Source organism: Saccostrea cucullata, unplaced genomic scaffold, assembly GCF_032062105.1.
Source record: "Saccostrea cucullata isolate Sc308-1 unplaced genomic scaffold, CSIRO_AGI_Scuc_v1 ctg5626, whole genome shotgun sequence".
NCBI classification, from domain to species: Eukaryota; Metazoa; Mollusca; class Bivalvia; order Ostreida; family Ostreidae; genus Saccostrea; species Saccostrea cuccullata.
In genome coordinates, this window is record NW_026939535.1 from 47,168 (window position 1) to 66,088 (window position 18,921).

The following is an 18,921-nucleotide window of genomic DNA, read 5'->3' on the forward strand; positions in this document are numbered from 1 at the left end:
GGCAGCCAGAGAAAAAAAATACTTACCTGAAAAAAAAATTGACTAAAAGAAAAAAGAAAAAGAAGTTGCCCAAAGCCGAAAATCCGGGGTGGTTGTGGTGGGGGGGGGGGGGAGGGAGGGGGGGTAGAGGTGTAGAAGCCAATTTTTTTTCAATGCAGATTTCCTTCAGTATCAATTTCATTTACCTATACAATACTACATTTTCCTTATATCACAAACCCCTCCCCCCCTTTGCTACGTGCCTGATGTATTCCTCAAATATTACCTCAAGGAATAGCCTAGAGAAAATCTCATTTTGTGGGAAAGGGGGTGGTATGAGAAGTGACTTTCCTTATTCAATTTTCTTCTGAATCAAATTCATGGCTTTTTACCTTGTTACCTTGTTACTATAGGAATCCGTGTTTCACATGAAGATGGGGTGTTTTCCTATGTGATTTTTTTTTATTTTGGAAAGATACTTTATAATGCTGAAAATGCAACCTGAGGGGGGGGGGGGGGGGACTCCGAGCCCCCTCAAGATTCAAGCATTATGATGCGGGGAGGTAAACGTTTAATTACATGACTGTATAAAGTTGATCGCTGATATATTTTACACTCTAGGCATTTGAACAAAACCGGTATTACAGAATATTTGGCATAAATTAAGATAAACTTGTATGCACAGTGCTCATATTGTCAACAAAACTACTGCTACATAACGAAAATTTCCATTTTCCGCTATATTATTTTTTCAATAAGACTATTGCCGACTACAAATCATTACCGCTACATATGTCCCAGCCAGCAATGACACTGTAAATATATCTAATCATAATGTTTCGTTATAATGATAATAAAGTTTTTTGTAGCTTTTAATTGCCCTTCTATAATATGTCCTGTTTCGTAGATCAAACAAAACTTCGAAAAAAAAAAGAGCTTCTTAAGGGGCACAATTACTCGGTTAGGATAGCAATTTCATGTATAATATCGTGAATTTATTGATTAAGTAGACATATTTATCTTGTTTATTTTTTAGTTGTAATTAATGACTGCCAGGTATTCTCTAGTATGAATTGTGCAAAGTACAGTAATTAATTGAGTGTGATAATTACTTGTTGTTTTTTTTCGAGTAAACATTCGGGGAATAAACAGGTAAATAAGGTTAGAAAAATTCGGAACACATATATTGAGGAAAAAGTATAACGCTATATAACGCTATATACATGTACGTACATTCTGAACCATGCAATCAATGAAATTCCCGACACTAGAATGGTTCATTCTTATTTTAAATGGATTTTATAAACTTGAAAGATAATTAAAAACATATGTGGATTTTATCTTGTATGATATTGTTTGTGTTCACATGTTAAAACAACTGTTGAAATAATTCGTTTCCTACCTTATTACTGTGAAAAATCAGCGTAAAATAATGAATGCTAATGTTGCATAATTTTGATTTCCGGACTTACTATTTTTAAAAAATGAATACTGTTCCCACTCATTAACCGACACGAATTTAACACTGGACGGAGATTTTTAACCAATTATTTTATACACAAAAAATAAAAGTGGTTAATGCTTGGGAACATATTCAATTTCATCAACATTTACTGATTTTTCACTAAATTGAACGGTATTTACTGAGCAACCACAGTTTGGTGTGGTATTATGACGTCACTGTAACATATTACGTCAATTTTATATAATTTGATTTTAGCTTTGATCTTATTGTAAACGAAACATAAGGGACTTGCATAAATAATGGTGGTTTAAAAATAGTAAAATTTCTCGGCCGCAGATAGCCAATAACGTACTTTATTCTTTGCATACTGACGTCGGCCATCCTGTTTTCACAACAAACAACCCTTTTTAAGTGTCAATTATCTCGATATACCATCACAGGTGCGTGTGGTCAGTGAAGCATGGCTAATTGGTTGACACTATCCCTGTTGATAAGCATGCAAAGCCAGGCAAGGTACATGCAATTAAGTAATTAAACAAAAAATAAATCAACAATAATTTTAACTTGAACTGTTATAATAATTTTGCTTTCTGTTTAATAAAAATCATTTAGCATGTTTAGTCACAGCTTCGACACGAAAGCGGTAGATGTTAAAGTACGCCGATAACGATATTATTTTCATGATTTTGATGATCTCTGCTTTAAACAATGCAGAGTTTAAATTTGCTGAAAAAATAATTATACAATATAAATTGTGAATGCATCATTAACAATGAATTTATTCAAGAATTCATTTTACCTACTATCAGCAATACATGTATATCATGACGTTTGACCTGGCTTGTTTTTTTTTTTTCAATACATGTATCAGACATGCAGATTTACATGCAATACACGTGTACTTGTCTTTATTTCATAACTGCACATTTTGTTTTGGTGAAATTGTACATTTGAAAAAAAAAATACTTGAAATATTTTCAATCAGAAATATGTTTTATATATATGTATATGTAATAATAAGAATAGAAATGCTAAATGGTATTTCTAAGAACAGTAACTCTTCTAATGTTTTCTAAATTATGGAAATTCAATTCATTGCCAAATTCGTTATACCGCCATGATTTCTAAATTACAAAAGGTGGCGATTTATTGAGAATTAACTGTAATAACAAACAAAGAAAGACATTTTATTGTTAATATTTATATCATTCTGTTTTAATATTAATTATTGTGATAATGATGCGAATGTCTTAATATGTTTCATTGATAGAACAGCCACTGATCAAGAAATCCGTAAAGGTGATATGTCTAATGTAGTTCATGCAGTGATAAATGCAATGCGTTTTCTTAAGAAATAAAGGAGAAAATATTCAGTGGATGTAATCATATGTAAATAAAGATACTTCTAATACTGTTGAACACAAATATATTTAATACCAATACCTTTTTAAAATTGTAAATGTTAATTGTTAGGCATTCCCAAGCCCAGTTATGTTTTTAGCTCTACTGGTCAGAGAACAGAACATTAGCTTATGTGATAGTAAGTTGTCCATTGTCTGTCTTTCTAACTGCCCATCTGTCCATCTGTCTGTAAATGATTTTTGAGTGTTACTCTTCCTGAAGTTTTAGTATGATTCCATTATAACTTGGCACACAAATAGACCACACTAAAATAAAAACTTGCATTAAAATATAAAGGAAATTTTGTGAAAAATCTTTCTGAAAAACTGAAATTTATGTAATGTGCAAGCATCATGGGATAGTGTTGTTGTTTAATCATTCAAATCATGACCCCCAGGGGGTTGGGTTGTTCCCCAATGGAGAATGAAATTTTTACATTAGATATAAGTAAAAATCTTTTCAAGAACCACTGGACCTAAAAAGCTGAAACTTGTTTGGAAACATCCTGGGATAGTTTATATTCTAAATTGCCTAAATCATGACCCCTGGGGTATGGTGGGGTCATAATAGGTATTACAAGGGGGAAAATTTGGTAAAGTACAACATAGCCAAAGTTACTCAGGTGGTCGATACAGCCCATGGGCCTTTTGTTCCAACATCTGAAAATCTATGATTACTTCTATTAACAACATGCAGACATTTTTAGGTAGTGCAGATTAAAGTTTATATAATTCATAGCATCCATGCTTTGGATTAGGCCAAACAATGTTACAGGTATAGACTTATAACACTAAAAGGACCTTGGTCAAACATATACTAAATCCTACATGACACTATATGTACTTGAAGCTGCTAGACTCTCCAATATTCCCCTAGAACTGGTACCCTTCAGCATGATCAGTGACAGGATTGATTCAATTAAGGGCATTCTTACAGTTAACAATAGACATACTTTTTTTTCCACGGGGTCATATTCCACATAATCTCAATTTCTGTGTAACTAATGGGTTTATTACACAGATTTCCTAGACAACATAAAAAGCGTAAAATAATACAATGCAAAAAAAGTACTTCTACAATATTTTAATAGCCATACTTACTTGCATCAAATATCTGCAATGTACTTGGACGCCTATGATAATTATCGGACATTTAAAACATAAGAGATATGTTTGAGCACTGGATGGAACTCTTTTTACAAAAAGAACTTAAAGCATTGTTACAGTTCATTTTATTAGCCATATTATCTAAATCAACTATTTGCATCATCCCTGGACCCCTATGATTGTTATTGGACATTTAAAACATAAGAGTTATCTCCCTCAACCTAGAACTCTTCAGTTTACATGTTTGAGCGCCTGACAGATTTCATTTCACAAAAGAAGTTGTAGCATTCTAACACATTACTTGTCTTGTCTTGTAGTAAAGATTGAGCCACTTGGGATACCTGACTCTGTGGAGAAGGAGGAAAACCAACAGCTTGTAATAGTGAAGGTAAAGATTATTTTTTTCTGAATTGAAATGGTGGAAATGATTTCCAAGAGTTTCCATTATTTAATGTATCTGTTGTTTTTATTGCAAAGCTTTGATCAATTTTTTGCAGGAAGCAAGTTGAGATACATACTATCAACAAAGACTTGAATACTGTATTTAATTTACTTCGATAACCTGACACATTTTCATTGTAATTGAAATGAATTTAAATTTTGAAGGACTGGTATGATTACAATGATCCTCACTCATGTTACTTAGACTAAATTTGCATCGATTCTATGGAAAGAACAGCACACTACCAGAACAGCTGTATGATCAAAGATCTTGGTTTCAGACTATTAAAGATGCTAGCCATTTTTGTCTGTCATCATCTGTCATGCGCTAACATTTGAACATTTTCTGCTTTCTGAAACCACTGAACCAATTTCAACCAAATTTAGCATATTACATCTTAGGGTGAAGTGAACAAAAATTTGGAATTTCATGGTCTTTGTTTCCCTGGGAGTGGAACAAAAACCACTAAAATTATTCCAACTTTTAGAAATCTTCATTTACACCTGGACATCAGTCAAACGGTTGGCATGCTTGTATTTAGCATTCTGTCCTCTATCAATTTTTTGAAATTCATGGCCCCAGGGTCAGGGGTTCTAGTGCTAGGGTGGGGTTAAATAGGTTATATAGTGAAAATACATTATTTCTTTGAAATTCTTCTTTTCTGCTCATGCGCATTGAATAATAATAATAACTAACCAAGTGCATAGTTGAGTTGAAAATGACTGCCTCTTTCAAAATTGAGATTTTCATGGCCCCTGTGTCAGGGGTTCTAGTGCTATGACTGGGCTATATAGATTATATACAGTAAAACTCGTTTAGGACAAACACAGATATAGCGAATTCACGGAAACAGTGAAGTTCTTTTGGTTCCCCGCAACATTTTAAACAAATCATTGTAAAATTTTACAGTTGTAATGAACTCTGATATAACGAATTTACAGATATAGCGATCTGATTTTGAGTCCGTTTGAGGTTTGATATAGTGAAATCTACATTTTTTTTAACGAACTTTCAAAGATCTTAAAATTTGATAAAATGAATTGACTTTATATTCGTTTAGTATATGAAAATAAAAATTCAATTCAAAACAAAACCTTTGTTATCGAAGGTATGTGTTTGTAATGTTTGCTTTCCTAACATATTTGGTAGAAAAATTTGAAGGGAAAAAAGTCGTGCAAATTGTGAATTTGCTTTATATGGTTATACAAATTTGTTATAGGGATACAACAAATGATGGATATAGCAATTAAGTATTAAATTCACTGGTCCCTAGGACTTCGTTATAACCAAGTTTAACTGTAGTAAAACATGAATTTTCTTTGAAAATCTTCTTCTCTTCTCCTGAGCATTAAATAAACCAACTAGTACCTATTGTGAATATAATGGCCCCATGGGTTGGGGTTCTGGTGTTAGGTGGGGCTTTTTAGCCGGGCTCATTTCTCGTAGAGAAATGCCCAGCTATTGCGACGGTGAGCAATAGAAAATGCTGCTTCTTCATCTCCAAATTAAATTTACGAGTTAGAATATAGTACGTCTGCGCATTCACCTTTGAGGCAATACAAACACTGAATTATTTTCATAGTTATCTGAAATTGTCAAAAATATTTATTACTAGTATCATAAAATACCTTATATCGTTTTCGATGATTAATCATTTGGTTAAAATATGCGAATGGTTTTCATCAGGTATCCCTGTCTGCGTCATATTCTATTAATAAAGGGTCTACTATCAGGCTTATACAAATGCGGGGAACACCATTAATGACTTGATGTATGCTTTGATGCAAAACTCCCCGCTGAGGACCCATCTGTGCATAATTGTTTGACCTTAAGTTATCTTCCTGCATCAGCGTTTATTTACTTCTGTTGGTATGTAAAACCCTGAAATGATACATGTGACAAATATTTTACGCTGTTAAATTCTAGCCACATTTTAATCAATTTTAAAGCTTTTGAATGCTATATATGAAATATATAGATATATAATCATCTTTTCAATGTTTTTAAACTGTTCATTTGTTCATTACCCTGTAAATGAGCCCGGCTTTCAGTACTTCTGAGTACTTTGATTTTATTATATTGTGAAAATGCATATTATTATTAAATTCTTTAAAAACATCTTTTTTGCACCTGGGTATTTAATCATTGATTTATAAACATAGTTACAAATAGGAAGGATGTCAGGGCTTCTTGTGTAAGGGCGGGGCTCTATAATGTTTACATAGTGAAAATGCATGAATTCTATGAAAAATCTTTTAATTTGTTCCTGGGTATTATGGCAATGATCTCAGTATATATTTATGTCAAAGAAAGCTGCTTCTTCCAAAATTTTTTAATTTTTTGGCCCCTGGGACAGAGGTACAGTACCGACCGGACACAACCTAACAGAAAGCGAACCTGGAGCGGACCCCGGGTTCGCTCTCTGGGTCCGCTCCGGGTTCGCTTGGGGTCCACTAGGGCTGACCCCGAGTGAACCCTGAGCGGACCCCAAGTGAACCCGTAGCGGACCCCGAGCGAACCCGAAGCGGACCCAGAGAGCGAACCCCAAATTCAGTAGCGGTCCCAGGGAGCGAACGCGGGTACGGTATTTCTTTACAGAGCTGTCAATCAGGATTAGCGATTAACCAATCAGCGCATCAACCAATCAAAATAGCATATGATCTGTCGATTGGGATATAAGATTGAACGTGTTGATTTAATTCGATATAAATCCAAATGCGCACTGAACATACAAGCAAAACGTGTGAATGTGCTGTGTAAATCTACTATGATAATTAAAATATTATTTAATATTTATTTATTTTAATTCTTCGGATTGTATTTTATATTTCTTTTCTTTTTTTATTAATTCAATTAATTGATTATATGTTTGAATTTTTACGTAGAATTTTCTATAAATATTTACGTTTTTATTTTCTTTAGTTTTTTATACCAGTATTTAAAGTCCATTTGGTAAATAAATTTGGTAAATACATCAGCCAATGCATAAAAATTGAAATCAATTGATATTACAATTTTTACTGACAAAAAAAGAGAAAAGAAATATTAAGGAAAGAAATCCGGACTGCTACATGCATGAAATACTTCTGGTTTATCGGGGTACACTTAGGTGGAGTTTGATTTCAATAATTGAACGAATTAATTACGCAAATTAATCACGTCATTTAGTAAATCGTACATTGTTTCATTCTCTCAAACTCAAAATCTGGCGTAACTATACTTGACAAAGAATAATCAGAGAAATGTAATATAAAAGGGATATTTTAACATATGAATATGATCTATTATAAATTTGAAATGTTTAAGGACTAAGTATTGGGAAAAAATAATTCAGGCGTAAGCAGTACATAGTTATGTGGGTTGTTCAAGAGTTGGTACATTTTGTAACGCAAACTAACTGTCGAGTTACACTTAAGGTAAGGTTTGCGTTAACAGGGAGATAACTCTTGCGAATCACCAAAGCGTTTGAAACAGGCGACTTTAAACCAGCGATGCTAAGCATCTCGGTAACGAATTTCCTCTGTCATACTTGATGTTTGTTGTCACTTATTGTTAGGACTAAAACAAAGGACGTTTTAAGGAGAAAGTCTTATAACAAATCAAAGCATATGAATCTTAAAAGCCTTTGAGATTAGCGTGATGCATGTGGATGAACCAATAAAGGAGGACTTGTTTATTTTCGATACGGAATGTGGCAAGTTGTAGGCCATTCCGATCAGAAGAAAGTCATCGACGCATTGCTGTTGTGTGTTTCTCGCTTCAACACTACACTAAAATTTTAAGTGAGAATGGGAAGGAAAAAAGAACAGACCTGAGAGTATCCTGTAAAGTATTATGCTTTATGCAGTCCGAACAGGGAAGAAAAGTCACGGTGCATTTGACCATGTCCAATGATGATGTCGACAGTTTGATTGTTGATAGTATTTTCATCAGGTAATTATTTAACTATTCATTTTACTGAAAGTTATGAATGATCTTCTGACTACAGATTTAAAAACGATGAATAAACGGTACAAGGATGTCGGATGTGGCTAATATCCCAACATTGCCAAAAAATAAAAATGCATTCATTCAAGAAATTATGAAAAAAATCCGTGCTTTTCAGGCCTAATATTTGTAACATTATTGGAACAGGTATTCAATTGTTCAAGTTACCTTTTAAATGAGGTTTGATTTTAATTAATATCTCATTTTTTAATTAATACAAATTGTGCATGACAAGAACATTAATTTTCTTGATCAAGCATTTGCATTTCATTAATTCAATCTAAAGTATAAATTGTACAATAATTTCATATTGATTTTTCATTGATTTTATTGGAAATTTAATTTCATTGAGTGAATGAAATTCAGTCCAATTCCTTATGCAATTCCTTAAATGTTATTGTAAAAATGAACACATATGATTTCAGATCAATTGGGTCATTAATTGGAATAGATAAGAACAAAAAAAAGTACTTCAGTGTTTCCTTAAAAGATTTGTGCCATTAATCAAAGTAGAGGTCATCCCATATCAGCTCAAGAATATTAAAGAAAGTTGGATGGATCAAGCTAAGATGTTGAACCAGACATGGCAAAGTCAATGGAGATTTGGAAAAAGAAATGATGATTTGTTGTACCCAATGCATATTTTTTATATGTCTATAGATTATAGAAAAAAATTTAATGTTTAACAGCATCCTATCTACCTGGTAGTATATACATGCTGTTTTCAATATATTTAGAAAATATGTGTATGTGATGATTGCAGTGCATGCTCTGTTTGTCCATCTTTGAATTTGTTTTCAGTAAAATAAATGTATACATTAAGGTATTAATTGAAGCTTGCTTTTGTCTACACTTACAAGTAACAAGTTTCTTAAAAGGGTTATTTTGTAAAATTGCAAGGAAATTAATACATGAACAATTAAATTTAATATTTTTATTCATTAAATTTTGTTCTTACCAGGACCTAATATGCTCAAATAAGTATTTCTGAAAACTGATGAGTTTTGTAAATAAAGCTGCAGTGAACATTTAACAGTTTAAAATATGACACTTGGAAATTGAAAGGTTGTTAATTTAGTAGGAATGATAAGACCAGTTTAGTAATCAACTAAAATTAAAATCTTTCACAAATAATGTAGTTTATTTTAAAATTGTTTACATTTAAAATCTTTTATTTTTTTTCTGTATTTTGATTTTAAAAAGGAGAAAATTTTTTTATATTTAAATTATTATTTCATGGATATCAAGGAGATATATCTATCACTGTAACATTGTTTCTTTTTCCCTGTTCTTGACAAATATTTATGACAGTGTTATGTCATTTTGCAGAATTTGCCTTTTCTCTGAAATCAGAAGTACTCTGTAAACTCATTAAAGTATGAATTGATGTCACTTAGAATTCATCTTTATTTTGTTCTGTCTGATATTTCAATTTAGATTCTCAGACTACCTAATCCAATGATTGAGCTAATGTCCATGAAGTGTAGAAATAGGCCATCTTTAAGATATGTTTGGTTGTCGGGCCTCTCCAGACCGACTGACTAAAATGACCAGACTGAATTTTTTTTTTCAATGCAGGGCCGTATTTTTTCTTTTTATTCCTCTTATTCCCCGTAAAGAAATGTTGTTGAAGATTTTCTCACCTACCGACCTAATAATTTTACCCAGAGTCAAGAGAGGGCAAACAAACATTACTTTCAAGATAGCATTTCTACTCTTTGAAGTAAAGAAATCATTTAATTATAAAAACAGCAGCTTCGTGGATGCAATGCTTACAACATTTCATTCAAAAGATGGCATACATGTATAATGATAGTCACGAGACATAACTGAATAAAGATATTTTGCTACGAAGATGTCTAGAAATTACTACATGTTGGAATAACTAAATCAGCATGAGGTCAAATTCAGAGGCTTTTAATTGGGTTAGTTGCAACATGTTCTGAAGTATGTTTATAAACATATACATGTACTTCTAAAGGTGTTGCAGTATAATTCATGGACAATTTCATCAGAATATTCAGATGTAAAGATTGCCATAAATACTAGATTTCTTTCATGGAATAAATTTTTAGACCATCTTGTAGCACAGGAGGAGTTTTATTTTGAATATTTTTGGCAAAGTTTTGCTTAAAAACAATATCAAAAATACATTTAGTCTTTAACATTCACCATGACAAGGTGATATCAATGTTGTCTTTATAAGTGTAGAAAAAGCCTGATTTTTGTGTTCCGAACCCATAATATAGCCCCTGTTTCCATGGAAATAATATTGGGGACATACATATTTTTTTGGTTCAAATTATTTAAAATGATCAAATTAATAACTACATGGAATTTGATGGAATCGGTAGATATGTAAAACGTTGATTTTTAAATTTTTGTTGCCATGGCAACGGTTTCACTTTATCAAGGAAAATTGAAAAATCTTCTTTTTTACCCAATTTTTCACATTTTTGATAACGGAAAATTAATAGTTTAAATAATAGAAGCATGAATTATACTAATTCAGGTCATTTTAATTATAAAAGTTTGATAATTAATAAAATAAATCAATTTTTTCAATGAAAATAATATTCGAGGTGAAATATGAAATACGTTAAATTTGGCGTCTTTTACTAAAAAAATGGGACGGGCAATATCTTTGAAAATCATATTAAATGATGAAGCTAATCTCCCTGAATAAATTGATATATGGCATGTGTGCATATTAAAAAAAATAAAAGTTGGAGGGAGACGCAAACCTTACCTTAATTGAAAGAATAATCTTGTTAAGTATCACCAGGAATTGGGTCTAATTCACGTTCATTCTGATGAAGTCATTCAGTTTGTTATTACCATTAGGACGGGATGACTTCATCTGTACATCCAGAAGGAAGATTTTCATATACACGCATTAAGATTAAGAAGATCAACAATTTTGATGTAAATCTTGAATAATTTAGCGTAATACGTAACTTGAGAAATCATAAATAGAATTATTAAATAATTAGATTTTTTTAAAGGCCATGTGTGTGTGAAATAGTGTCATATATTGATATATTCTTGTCGGGTCGGGAGAACAGTTATTATTTGCCTTTTTCTTTATTCTGATAAAAATCATACTCGCTCCAAAATTCGGTGCAAATTTTTTTTTAGAAAATGTCCGGTAAATATTTATTACGAACTTTTAATGTGTACCTACTATAAATGAAATCTACATTATGTAAATATATCAGATGTACAAAAGGTAACATGTAATATATAGACGATTTAGCAAAACGTAAGGAATAACAAATGTATTTTTAAACTATATAAAGCATGAATTCAAAAGGTATTTAATTTAGATTTCTTTCATCAGTTTCTCTTGTACACCATTCGATACACTGAAAATCAATTCAACACTCTTGTCTTCCTCTTTTTCTTGTTTTCTCAGTATAACATAAGAAAAATAAATGCCTTATAACTCGCTGTTAATTTAGTTTGAATTTTTCGGGATCGAGAAATCAAGGAAATCAATTTTTCATGTACATTTAAATCTACGTCGAATGTACAGTTGAATCTTAGAAAATTAATTAATGTTCTCCATTATATCACTGTTTACATGTATATAGTGTACATGTCCGCATCGTCGCATGAACAACAATGATCAATCCACAATACCATTACTGTATTGGAATATACAAGGGGCGGGGCTTAGTGGCGGTGAGATTAAAGCAGGGTCCGCTTCACGCATCAGTGCGTAAAGCGGTCCCAGAAAGTGAACGCCGGGTTCGCTCTAGCGGACCCAGAGCTGACCCCGAGCGAACGCGGAGCGAACCCAAAGCGCACCCGGAGCGGTCCCAAAATTTCTGAAAGCGAACCCGAAGCGGACCCCGAGCGAACCCAGGAAGCGAACCCCGGGTCCGCTCCGGGTTCGCTCTGGTGTTAGGTTGTGTCCTGTCGGTACTGTACTACATGCATGTGTAGAAGGGGTAGTCTGCATAGCCTGATTGATTGATTGTATACTGCTTAATGTCCCACTCCAGAATATTTCACTGATATGGAGACGTCACCATTGCCGGTGAAGGGCTGCAAATTAAGGCCTATGCTTAGCACTTATGGCCTTGAGCAGGGAGGGATCTTTATAGTGCCACACCTGCTATGAAACGGGGCCTCGGTTTATACGGTCTCATCCGAAGGACCGCCCCATTTAGTCCCCTTTTACGACAAGCAAGGGGGTATTGAGGATCTTTTCTAACCTGGATCCCCACAGGGCTACATAGTGTGAAAATGATTTAATTCTTTGATACAGTGGACTTTCAGATATCCTGACGCCAGATATCTGGATGCTTCAGTACCCAGATGATTTTTCATCTGTACGGAATTTTTAAATGTTATATTGTCTTTTTAACTGGTGATTCAGGTATCCGGACACTTGACATATATATCTGGACAAATTGACTGGGAACCAAAGCGTCCAGATAATGAGGCTCCACTGTATATGCAATTTGGTATTGATAAAAAACATGATGAAATCAAATTTATAAGTTATAAAATTTAAAAGATGTTACCCGAAAATGTATTTTCTCTTTGATACTCTGTACCTCTGGGTATTAAGTAACCAAAGTGAGCAAAGTGATCCAGTGTGTAATTACATGTATGAAAAGCAATGGTGCCTCTTTCAAAAGTGTGAATTTCATGGCATCCGGTTTAAAACATGAATCAAATTCAATTTTTGGAAAGTTGTTGCATTAAACATGTCCAGCACAATACCCCGATAAAGGTATATAGCTTGATAAAGCTATATAGCTTTATCAAGGTATTTAAAATACCTTGATCAAGGTATTTTATGTAATGAAAATTCAAAATAATTCTTTAAAAATTAATTACTGAAAGTCGAGTTCTGAGTTTTTGACAATGTGTCTATGCGTGCATGAAAAACACTCTGGTATCAAAAAGAAAGCATAAAATAATGTCTCCTCTTACGACACGTTTTTATACTGATTTGTTTGTGTTTGAGTACTTTACATGCATGGGTGAATTTACTGACAACAACTCAGAACTCGACTTTCAGTAATTAATTTTTAAAGAATTTTTTTGAATTTTCATTACATAAAATACCTTGATCAAGGTATTTTAAATACCTTGATAAAGCTATATAGCTTTATCAAGCTATATACCTTTATCGGGGTATTGTGCTGGACCTGTTAAACTCAGGTGACTTATACTAGACCCATGGGCCTTTTGTTCAGTTTTGGGAGAGAAAAAAAAAAATGAAATGTGAAAAAAAAAAATATTCAAGCTGTGTTTCATGAAAAATGTTTTTAAATCGAAAAATTCCAATTGAGTTGTACATCAAAAGAGAAGACATGGAATTTCATATTGTAAAAGATAGTATTGACATATAATATGTTTAATGTGGTTTTGTATTAGTTCACATCTAAAAATATTGTTGGAAAAAATAAATCAATGTTCTTGACAAGACCCATGAGCAATTTTCACCTCTTGGCCATCGAGTTTGACCAAGTTTTGGAAATTTTAAAAACTTTTGAATGCATGTATAATATAGTCTTTGTGTATGTTATTTATCATACAGTGAAAATAGTGCCATGTTGAGCATTTAAACTGATTTTTTGGTGAATGTTGCAGAAGGAAGGGGGGCAGTTTGAATCCGATCAGAGAAATACTGAAAATTTGAAGAACTGCTGTTCAGAAGAAAATGTTGAAGGACTTATCTCTACAAGTGTAAGTACTAAGCCTGGTTTATTTAACAGTTGGGAAGATTCAACAAATCAATTACAGAGACATACTGGGGCACAAAGCGGGGATGAAATTTTAAAGTGTGAATTGTGTGGGAAGGCATTCTCTGTATCTCTTTCTCTGACACAAAATGGTAAAGAACCTGATATTTGTGACGATTGTGAAAAGACATTCAACCAATCAGGCACCTTTCAAAAAAATAAGAGGGCACATACTGGTAATATAAGCTATAAATGTGATGTGTGTGAAAAACGCTTCAAACGATTTTATCCCTTGAAGATACATATAAGGATACACACAGGTTATAACCCTTATAATTGTGGTTTGTGTGGGAAAAATTTCATGGAATTAGCAGTTTTAAAGAAACACATGAACACACATACAGGTGATAAACCGTATAAATGTGGTATTTGTGAAAAGGCATTCATAGAATTAGCAGTTTTAAAGAAACACATGCGGACACATATGGGAAATAAACCTCATAAATGTGATGATTGTGGGAAGGCATTCACACAGTCAGGTTCCTTGAAGAGGCACAGGAGGACACACACAGGTGATAAACCTTATAAATGTGATGTATGTGGAAAGGAATTCAGTCAGTCAGGTGACTTACAGAAACACATGAGGATACATACAGGTGATAAACCATTCAAATGTGATGTATGTCAGAAGACATTCACCCATTCACAATGCTTACTGAGTCACATGAGGACACATACAGGTGATAAACCTTATAAATGTGATGTTTGTGGGAAGGTGTTCACACAGTCAGGTTCTTTGAAGAGACACATGAGGACACACACAGGTGATAAACCTCATAAATGTGATGTTTGTGGAAAGGCATTCATACAGTCAAATGACTTAAAGAAACACATGAATACACATACAGGAAATAAACTTCATACTTGTGATGTTTGAGGAAAGTCATTTTCTGAATTAAGCAACTTAAAGGCCCACCTTATGGTACATACAGGGGATAAACCTTATAAATGTGATGTATGTGGGAAGGCATTTATACATTCAAGTGGCTTAAAGAAACACAGGAGGATACATATAGGTGATAAACCATTCAAATGTGATGCATGTCAGAAGACATACACCAAGTCACAATGCTTACAGAATCACATAAGGACACATACAGGGGATAAACCTTATAAATGTGATGTTTGTGGGAAGACATTTTACCTCTCACAAAGCTTACAGAGACACATGAGGACACATACAGGTGATAAACCTTATAAATGTGATATTTGTGGGAAAGCATTCAACCTCTCACATCACTTACAATTACACATGAGGACACATACTGGTGATAAACCTTATAACTGTGATGTATGTGGAAAGGCATTCAGTCGTTCACCCGACTTAAAGAGACACATGAGGATACATACTGGTGATAAACCTTTCAAATGTGATGCAAGTCCGAAGGTTTTCACCCAGTGACAGACCTTAGAGAGACACCTGAGCCTTATTAATATGATGTTTGTGAAAAGGCTTTTATTCGAGTAATATACAGGAACACTTGAGGACACATACAGGTGATAAATTAAATAAGTGTGATCTGTGTGGACAAGCATTCAACTGGGAAGGAAAAGTTCAGATACACATAAGAACATATACTGATGAAAAACCTTATAAATTTGACATGTGTCGGAGGAATTTAAGCCGTCTGAGGACTTGCAGAGCATGTGAAGAGACAAACAAGTGATAAACCTTATATTAAAACTTGTTATGTGCGAAAGGTCTTATTCTGATGTTAATACTTTAAAGGACCATAGACAATGCATACCGGTGAAAAACCTTACAAATGTAATGTACGTGGACATGTTTTCAGCAGAGCATATAAAAAAACAAATAAACACATGTATTTGTAAAAAATATAGGATGGCATAAAGTCTTTAAGAACGACATTAAGATGCACAGCAGTGATGCATAGGTCAATTTAAAGTTTCCTGAAATCATGTTCATCAGACAATATATACACAGAGATAGATAACACATATATTTTCCACTAATTTATAATCATGACAGTAAAATCATGAGAAAGGAATTTTCTATGAACATTATTTTTTAATATGGTATCAAATGTACAATTGAGGAATAAAATGATGCATTGTAAGGTATCCATCCTATCTACTCATCTGATTAGTGTATGGTCAATTTTATCAGCCAAATTACTACATGTATAAGGGAAGTAACTCCACCATTTGAAATATAATTCAACACATTTTGAAGAAAACTTGATATTTTTCTGGTGATGTCAAAATCTGTTCAATATAATTGATATATTTTGTAAATTTGATTGATGATTCTAATAAATATACGAGGGTTGTTCGAAAAGTTCGTGGACGATGTCAATCCTCTTTATATTACTCACTAGAAATTTAAAATAAGCACATTGTAATATGTAAAAATATTTCTTTTGTTGATGTGTAAAGTTTCATTTCATTCGATTTAACAGAAATCAATTTACTTCATTTTAAAATCAATATGTTTTGTACCCGCGGAGCACACTTAACGGCAATGTAACGTCAAAACATAGCGTCGAGAATTTCTAAAAATTACTATCCCTATACATTTCACACAGTATAATACAAAGTCCATTCATTAAATCCCTTTTCTAAACCCTACTTGACATTTCCTTTTCAACGAGAGCTCTCGTTGTATAATTCCTTTGTTAAGGTTTTAATTTCTTTTATAACTTAACTCTGCTTTCACAGGATAAGCAATTCTATTGCGCCTATGTCTTTTCTTGACGATCCAACTTTTTAAAGTTTTGTTCAGATTTTGCAGTTAAACCGTTTCTTCACAGATCATCCTCATCCGATACAGAGTCTCTGTCACTCAAAGACTGCCTGTACTATATGTACACGTATGCACAACTTGTTTGTGACATATTTTCTTCATTCCTCCAACATTTTTAGAGTTTATTCGGAATTTTTCCTAAGTGAATCGCAAAAATTGCATCGTTATCGGCTGCTCCGTGACGTTCTGAAACGACATCGTTTTTGTCGTTTTCAATAAGGACTACCTATCTTCTAAATTTGATTTCTTTTCAACAAAGCAAAATATAAAAACCATAATTTGGTACCGAATCGCTGAAACAATTCTTTCTTTGAATTTCTAGATTGCTTTTCGTTTTTGCTCCCTTTACGGAGAAAATGACTACAGACATTATTCAGAGCATTGTTTGTAACTTACTAAATTTTGACCTGCTCCGCGGTCTGATTTTTGCATTTTTAAAATCTGCATAAGTTTGGAATAAATAGAAATATTTTGAAAAAAATTAATACGAATTATTTGGATTTATTGTTAAAATATTTCTACCTAAATTGGATAACATATGACGTCAAATAAAAAAGATATGAGAGTTGTCCACGAACTTTTCGAACAACCCTCGTAAATGAAGAAATGAATGAATATAAGGTGTAAATTTCACAATACAAATATTTATGTATGCTGAATTTTATTTTTATAACTCTTATATTTTGGTTGAATTAAACACCAAGACTTTTATGTTTTTGATTTCCAAAATAAATTGTACTGTACGATTGTTATTTTTTAAGGCCCATCTGAACCAAAGGACAAGTGCACTTAAGCAATGCTTTTCATGTGCCATTTTACTTATGTAAACAATATATTATCAAATCGTTTTCTTTTGGTAATAGTTAGAAATTAGTGGATATTTCGAATTAAAACACATATACATGTGAAGCATCACCTAAAGCAGCGTGGATTTGAAACAATTAAATGATTTTAAATGCCCATGGATTCCCTAAATCTGGAAAAGTCGAACCGAATCTTCTTCGACCTTCGTTTATGTAAATCAAAGGGAATAGATATTTCAATAGACTCTTGAACAATCTAATCTGATGGTGGATCATACACGGGCGTGTTTGTGGAATGTTACGTTTTGTACCAAATTTGTTATAAAAAATTGAATGAAGTTGCGTGATCTTGGAGTTATAATGATCAAACTAAGAAATTGGTACTCTTTCACTAAAAAAATAGAAATATAGTTTCATTGAATTTGAAATAAAAAAGGAGTGTTTAGGTGGCTTTCAATGCTATAAAAAAAACATTGTACGTTTTTTACATTTTTGATATTTTAACTACCAGCCTAATTGTATGCAAATTTCCTACCTTCACACAAGTTTTATCAATGTATTATGCATCTTTTGTCACTAGCACAAGTTTGTACAAAGTTAGGCTCATAGTAAACAAAAGCTTTGAAATGATTGACCATACTCGATTTACTATAATAGAAAATCACAAATGTCGGCTGACCCCTGGAATATTCAATGGTTTTGTTCTTTGTATATTCGTGGATTTCAGGGGTAAAATTTCTTGAGTCGTACGGTTTAGATATCAATTAATGATTTGGGATGAAAAAGTTATTGGATTGTTTATTTTTTCACGTTTAGCCATGGCCCACAAGGGAAATCAGTCTTTGTCCATTATCTGTCATCGTCTGTTTGCGTCAGTGTCCTGTGCACATTTTCATATTCTCCTCAAAAACGACAGGGTCCATTTCAACCAAATTTGCCACGGATTATCCCTACGTGGAGGGGATTCAAGTTTGTTCAAATGAAGGAACAGACCTTCTTCCAAGAGGAGATAACAATTCATGCATTTAAGATTTAATTTGTTCAAATCATGACCCGTTGGGAACTACCCGATAGGTGGAGGCCACAAAGGGGATTTTTTTTACAGTACATGTATCTTTCTAAACATGCTAAAGAACGGGAAAGTTTTATGTTATGTTGATATGAATCCTCAAGTAATGTAAAATTCAAGCCTCTTGGCCATGGTTTTTGACA

The 18,921-nt window shown here is 33.0% G+C and overlaps 1 protein-coding gene and 1 long non-coding RNA gene across 7 annotated transcripts in view; both read left to right on the forward strand.

The window, feature by feature from the left end:
• LOC134253161 (zinc finger protein 501-like) overlaps positions 1-18,921 on the forward strand; it is a 40,641-nt gene that overhangs the window by 7,695 nt on the left and 14,025 nt on the right. For 4 of the 6 annotated variants that reach the window (XM_062735671.1, XM_062735674.1, XM_062735675.1 and 1 more), the window contains exons 3-4: positions 4,269-4,339; positions 13,991-14,086. In XM_062735671.1, the coding sequence (XP_062591655.1) occupies positions 4,269-4,339; positions 13,991-14,086 (167 nt within the window). The remainder of the gene's footprint in view (positions 1-4,268; positions 4,340-13,990; positions 14,087-18,921) is intronic. The other 2 variants (XM_062735672.1, XM_062735673.1) reach the window with 2 other exon arrangements.
• On the forward strand, positions 7,806-9,772 carry LOC134253165 (uncharacterized). Its single transcript, XR_009989079.1, has 2 exons — positions 7,806-8,326; positions 8,806-9,772. It is a non-coding gene; the product is annotated as an uncharacterized LOC134253165 (long non-coding RNA).